At 36.7% G+C, this 7,191-nt stretch overlaps 1 protein-coding gene across 3 annotated transcripts in view; it reads right to left on the bottom strand.

Annotated features, from left to right (window-relative positions):
- The window catches only part of UMAD1 (UBAP1-MVB12-associated (UMA) domain containing 1), a 255,146-nt gene that overhangs the window by 216,409 nt on the left and 31,546 nt on the right, over positions 1 to 7,191 (bottom strand). For all 3 annotated transcript variants that reach the window (XM_011974725.1, XM_011974726.1, XM_011974727.1), the window contains one exon: positions 4,536 to 4,653. In XM_011974725.1, the coding sequence (XP_011830115.1) occupies positions 4,536 to 4,617 (82 nt within the window). In that variant the 5' untranslated portion in view covers positions 4,618 to 4,653. The remainder of the gene's footprint in view (positions 1 to 4,535; positions 4,654 to 7,191) is intronic.

Raw genomic sequence — 7,191 nt, 5'->3', positions numbered from 1 at the left:
TATATATATCTGAATAGATATTTCTCAAGTCATACAAAATGACCAATAGGTATATGAAAAAAATGTTCAATATTATTGATCATCAGAGAAATGCAAATCAAAATCAAAATGAGATATCTCAACCCAGTTAAAATGACTTTTATCCAAAAGATAAGCAATAACAAATGCTGGCAACCATGTGTAGAAAAGGGACCGCATACCCTGGTGGCAGGAATGTAAATTAGTACAGCCACTATGAAGAACAGTATGAAGATTCCTCAAAGAACTAAAAACAGAACTACTATATGATCCAGCAATTCTATTGCTGGGTACATACCCAAAAGAAGAAATCAGCATATCAAAGAGATGTCTACATTCCCATGTTTATTGCAGTACTATTCACAATAGCCAAGTTTTAGAATCAACCTAAGTGTCCCTATCAACAGATGAATGGATAAAGAAAATGTGGCACATATACACAATGGAATACTATTTAGCCATAAAGAAAAGAATTAAATCCTATCCTTCAACAACATAGATGGTACTAGAGGAGATCATGTTAAGTGAAATAAACAAGGCACAAAAAGATAATTTCACATGTTCTCACTCATATGTGGGAGCTTAGTTTTTTTTAAATTGTACTCATAGAGATAGAAAATAGAATGATGGTTACCAGAGGTTAGGAAGGGTAGCAAGAAGAGGGAAATAAAATGGGGATGGATAGTGGGTACAAAAATACAGTTAGATAGAAGGAATAAGATCTAGTATTTGGTAGCACAATAGGGTGATTATAGTTAACAATAATTTATTGTATATTTTTAAATAACTAAAAGAGTGGAAACGGAATGTTGCTAGCACAAAGAAATAATTGCTTGAAGTGATGGATATCCCAATTACCCTGATTTGATCACTACACATTATATGCCTGCATCAAACCATCACATGTACCCTGTAAATATATACAACTATTATCTACCCATAATGACTAAAAATAAAAAATTTAAAACAAAATAGATGTGTGCAAGTATGTGTCCATGTTAATAAAAGCATTAAAAGAATTTTCTATTTACCATGTGACCTACTTGACTTTTTCCAGAATATTTTTATACAGTATGCTCTGAGACTAAAGATGATATTATGTGTATCAGTATAGAATTAAATGATAAAAAGAGCAACCTAGCAGAGCAAATCAATTTTTTAAAAAAGAGTTTACCAGATAATTAACTATAACTTTAAAGACAATTAACTACATTCCTAATAATCTGTCAGGATCTTTATCTGTCAATTCAGCAAAGTTATTCACCACTGAAGGATATTTTCACTAATTAAACCATATATACCATCTTCTGATTTCAACTTCATTAAGGAATTTTCTGAAATATTTTAAAATATTTTTAAAATATTTAAACTATTAGATAGTAAAAAGTTTGGGTTAGCCAAAATAAAAGCCAAACTTTATGAACAGTAATACACCAACCAACCTTCTTTTATTAAAACAAATAAAAAACAGTACTTTCTCTTTTCAATTGTAGGGAATACAATTTTTTAAAAAAACAAAGAGGTTAGGATGTCAATAATGTCTTAGAATTAAAACTGATGATATAACATTTTTTTACAAAAAGATGGATAGTTTAGTGGTTTAGAGGATAGGCTCTGAAGTCAGATTGCCTGGGCTAATTCCAGATTTGCTACATACTAGCTGGAGAAACTGGGAAACATGAAATCCTAGCCTGTGTATGGTGATATAATAGTACTACCTCACTCACAGGGTTGTTCTAAGCATTTTACACACATTAACTCATTTAATCCCCTCAATAACTTTGTGGGGTAGGTACTGATATCGTGCTCATTTTCTAGATATGCTAAGTGGTACTGGGAAGGGTAAATAACTTGCCAAAGGTAGAAAGTAAGTTGTGGAGTAGCTGTGGAGCCTCTGAGATGCTCCTGTGGAAGAAGAGGATGAGTGATGAAAAGAGAAAGAAGACAGAGGAAGTAAGAGCTGAGAGGTGATGCTGACTGATACCATCAAAACTTCAGGAGAGTAATGACATGCACAGAAAACTATGTACAGAGGACTTTTAAGAAAATGGTTAAGGGGTGGAGCTTTGCACCTGGGGGGAAATGAGGCTAAACAGAGAAAAGCGTCAGCAGACAGAGGAGATGAAGGGCAAAGAGGCATCAGCCAACATCTGGGGGACCTGTCTTGTTTGGGTCATTTGAATGAGGTGCAGCAGTAGCTGCACTGCAAATTAAATTGCTATCCTGGAACTACGACGGAAGTGATTCTTCACCATGGCTGTCCAACGGCTGGACGTATGGTGCTGGGTACACCACCAATCATGCTAGTGCAAGGTGGTCCTGGGAGAACTCCCTCAGATGGAGCAGCTGGTACTGAGAGCATATTAGAGTAATTAGGTCCTGGAAATTCCTTCTTAAAATATGAAATTTGGAAGTTTGTGTGCCTTCTGAGACTCAGTTAAAGAAAGACTACTTCTTAAACTAGTCTTTCCTGGAAAGGGAAAGGAGGTCCACAGTAGATAATACCCTGAGGCAGAAGGCCCTGGAAACCGGGCTTCTACTGAGGCAGCTACAAGACATGCAATGGAACGTCTCAACAGGACTACATGCTACCAGAAATTGGAGGAGATCTTAGCAGCACCAGGAGCCACTGCAGTGGTGGTTAAAATTTGTCTCAGAAATCCTACAAAGTGGCAGAGAAGTAGGGATGAAGAAGATGAATAAAAAGTTTAAGGTCCAGCATTAGGAATTGTATTTGCTTTCAAAGATGCCAGCACACCCAACTTACATCCTTTAAGTGGCTATTTGATAACAAAAAGAATAATGTCAATTTCTAATCATAAAGACAACAGAAAAGAGGTTGGATGTGGTGGCTCATGCCTGTAATCCCAACACTTTGGGAGGCTGAGGCAGGAAGACTGCTTGAGGCCAGGAGTTCAAGACCAGCCTAGGCAACATGGCAAGACCTATCTCTATTTTCTTTAAAAATAATGTTTTTTAAAAATGTAATACATATATAATAAAAACAACAGAAAAAAGCAGAGTTCCCTGTATATGTGTTAACACTTCAGAGGTATTTTAAAATCAGGAATATACAACAGAGTGGAAAACAAGAGTTTTTGGAAAAATTTCTGAGAGAAGAATTTATTATGAAACTCCTGAAAAACAGAACTTCAAAGGAGGCCTGATGTAACCCTGAAGTTTTCTGTCAACGAGGCTAATTCAAGAAGTGTGAAAAAAGTAACACTGGCAGCTTTCAAGGAACTAAAATCAGGGTTGACAGAGTCAGTTCTGACTTGGAAGCCAAGGCATAAATTCCTGACACACTAAGAAGGAAGGGTCAGATTAGCAATCAAGTCCACGGCACCCCACCTTATCCCAGTCAGAAGGCTACCCAGAAAAATCATCAGCCCTGGTCAAAGACTAAGCCCCACTATTTTACCTCAGGTATAAGGGATGTGGTCTGATGAAAACAATTCTGACCAACCTCCCAGCTACTGCCCCTGTCCCTGGATATACAAGACAGGTTCTGAAAAACAACAGGCCTGCCAGAACATGGCTGTAGAAACCATGGAAAATTCTATAGTAAAGTTTATCCACGAGAAAAACTCCATTCTGGTCTCCCAGAGATTACCCTTAAATCTAATTTCTGAAAGCCTACAGAGCATTGGCTGATGCTAGCAGATGTCAGTCTGACAGGGCCAAGATACAAGAAGTAAGAGGTAGGAAACCAGTATCTGGAAAGGGAGACCCAGAGAAACATTCCAGGGAGTGAAGACCTATGAGTTAATGCAAATCTTCTCAGAGAAGGAGCAGGAATTTGGTGGAAGGAGGTCCAGCATGGAAGAGGATGAGAACCACAACGAAACACTGGGTTTGACTATCCCACACCATACTTTGGAAAGAGAATTTCTGGGAAGAGCATACAAAGATGTTGTGCAAAACTTTTCCTCAGGGGAAGAAATGTGACATGACATGGAGGAAATTTTACTTTTCAGAATTCCCCTGGTGAAGAATACTGTATCTGATTGTAAGAAATATTTTTTAAAGACACCAAAATCTTTAAACTTTGCAGGTATTAAGTTTATAATAGAAAATAGTCTTAAAGAGGAAACACTATTCAACATACTTAGATTTTAAAGTCTACTTCATTTGGCAAATATTTATTAGATGCCTAATTTAATTTCAGATGCTAATTTATGAAACAAGGTTAGTACTATTTATAAGACAGAACTTGAATTCATGAAGGATTCTTGAAGACTTTAGATTTTCCACAGTTAAAAAAAGGGGAAAAAAGAAGTGATTTTACAAATTTAATTTGGAATACACAGCCAAACCAACATGTAAGAAAAATCTCTCTTGATGACGCTATTCCAAGTAATTGATGACCTTTATCTTTACAGATTTTACTTTTTAAAAATTAAACACATAAATTAATTCTGAAATTATAAGAAATGATTTAAAATCAATCATATAATTTTCAAGTAATTTTTTAAAGAAAACATAATTTAATTATTTTGTTTCATAAAAAGACTCACCTAAAAGGACGAATCCATCTGCTTCTGTCTCTGGTACTGAGGGCTTTTTAGATTCCGGAGGCTTTCTGAAGAAGTGAAACATTGCTGCTGTTGCTCCTGCTGCTGCTGCTGCTGCTACCTGAAATAGAAACATTACACAATGTCACATTCGGATGCAACTGTAAAACTCTTACCCTTTTTAGCAAAAAATTAAGCACAAATATATCACAAAAGTTACTCTTAGGAATTCTATGGACAGACGTAAAACCATGAACCTTCTCTAGATGTCAGCAGACAAAGCTAGAAAATGATCTTCCAGTTTAAACTCCGGTATCCGTTGAAGATCACAGTGCAACCTCTCTCAATTTCTGAAGATTCAGAAAATAACCCAGGAAATTCCTACATACAAAATTCAAATCAACAGATAACACAAGAATCTGGAAGGATCTTGCTAACCATAAAACAGATACTGGTTTGAGTAATAGAAAAAAAAAAAAAACTGTCCAGGTTTCTTGTCATGCTGTAACTACCTTAAGCCTCATAAAACTAAGGCCACCTGAAAAAAAGAAAACATTTCAAACATCCCCTACTGATGGTCTAATTTAGACACTCACGCACTGTACCTTTATTAGTCCATTCTCACACTGTTATGAAGAAATATCCTCGACTGAGTGATTTATAAAGAAAAGAGATTTAATTGACTCACAGTTCCGCATGGCTGGGGAGGCCTCAGGAAACTTAAAATCATAGGGGAAGACACCTCTTCACAGGATGACAGGAGAGAGAATGAGTGCCAAGCCAATGGGGAAGCCCCTTATAAAACCATCAGATCTCATGAGAACTCATCACTATCACGAGAACAACATGGGGGAAACGGCTCCCATGATTCAATTATCTCCACCTGGTCCTGCCCTTGACACATGGGCATTAATACAATTCAAAGTAAGATTTGGGTGAGGACACAGAACCAAACCATATCAGTACCCATTATAAAATTGCAGCCAACTTTAAATTCCCATCTGTGCAGATCCTTGTGTTGGTGAGATTATCGTGACCATCCCCAATACACACATGCTCACAGGCACACAAATACAAGCACACATACACAACCCTCTTTTCCTACTATTTCCATTGTTACATATTAAAGGAGGCCAACAATTTCTAGAAAACAACTGGGGAGAAAGCTGAAGGGTACTTTCAAGGACACATAGGATTCTGAGGACAGTTCCTTACAAGCCAAAAAAATAGAAGAGAAAGCAAAGAATAATCCTGGTGGCAGCAAGTGCTCCAAGTTTTAGTTTTCATACATTTCACCCATAGCAGAAAATCAAGAAGGGAGGGTAAAGATTTAATCTTAGTGAAAACCTTCTAGAAACTGAGAATTATGCTAGGATTTGTGCTGGTTGGCCTGACCTGAGCTATAGATCAGAGAAGGATATTAACCCCAACATAAGTGAGGTTACTATTTGTTGCTAGAAAATATCTATTTATTGCTAGAAAACACATCTGGCAGATTTCACCTTTAAAAAAGGAATTAAAAATGGAGAAGAAAAACACAAGCCATATGAAGAAGAAAACATTCTAATAAGAGAAAAGGAACAGCCTCTGAAATCCTTAAAGAAAGAGCTTACTGGATATAGTAATGGATACAAAAGAAAAGTTTGAAAATAGTTTGGCACTCTCTATAGACAACAAGGAGAGATGGCCTCTAATGAAACTGGTAAAAAAACCAAGATTAGATGAAAAAGCAAAAGAAGAGGATGAAAAGACAAGGAATCAAATGAAAAAAGTAACTGAATAAGATAAAGGGAAACCCACACAAGGAAGAAATGAGATTAGAAAAGAATTGGTTTGCAAGCAGGAATGTAAAATACTGTATACAATAGTCCCCCCTGCTTATCCATGGGGGACATGTTCCAAGACCCCAAGTAGACACCTGAAACCAACGATAGTACTAAATCCTATATACAGTATGTTTTTTCCTATACAAAAGGTCCCCCAAATAATGTTGCTTCATTTTAATATTGATGAGGAAAAAAAACTTGATTCCCAGCTGGGGCCACTGTCTATGTATGTGTAGAGCTGGCCCATTCTCCCCACGTCTGTGTGGGCTTTCTCCCCAGTACTCCAGTTTCCTCCCACGTCCCAAAGCTGTGTCCACTGGGCGGACTGGCATGTCGACATGGTTCCTCTCTGAGTGAGTATGGGTGGGTATGTGAGTGCCCTGCAACAGAGTGGTGTCCTGTCCAGAGCTGGTTCCTCCTGAGGCCTTGAGGGCTTAAGCTGCCAGAAGAGCCTCTGGCCAGCTGTAGCACTTAACTAGAATAATTGGGTAAATAATTATCTTGTTTTATTAATATTTCTTAAATGTATGTATCACTAACATTCATTTCAATGTTTAACATTAGAAAAGTTTTTATCTTTATTTAGAAGTTGGTGATGTTTTTATGACCAGAAATATGCCATATGAAATGAACTCTCGCTTATATCAATTAGCCTATTGTAAAACTGGTTTCATTATATGTTGTTTCACTTAAAGTCAGTTTCTAAAAACCCATCCATGATGTTAAGCGAGAATTTACTGTATGTACAAACCTATGATAAAGTTTAATTTATAAATTAGGTACAGTAAGAGATTAGCAATAACTAATAATAAAATAGAGCTATAACAATATAT

The sequence above is a fragment of the Mandrillus leucophaeus genome, unplaced genomic scaffold (assembly GCF_000951045.1).
Source record: "Mandrillus leucophaeus isolate KB7577 unplaced genomic scaffold, Mleu.le_1.0 Scaffold148, whole genome shotgun sequence".
Lineage (NCBI taxonomy): Eukaryota > Metazoa > Chordata > Mammalia > Primates > Cercopithecidae > Mandrillus > Mandrillus leucophaeus.
Note: the sequence above shows the minus strand (reverse complement) of the source record. Positions and strands in the feature narration are given on the sequence as shown.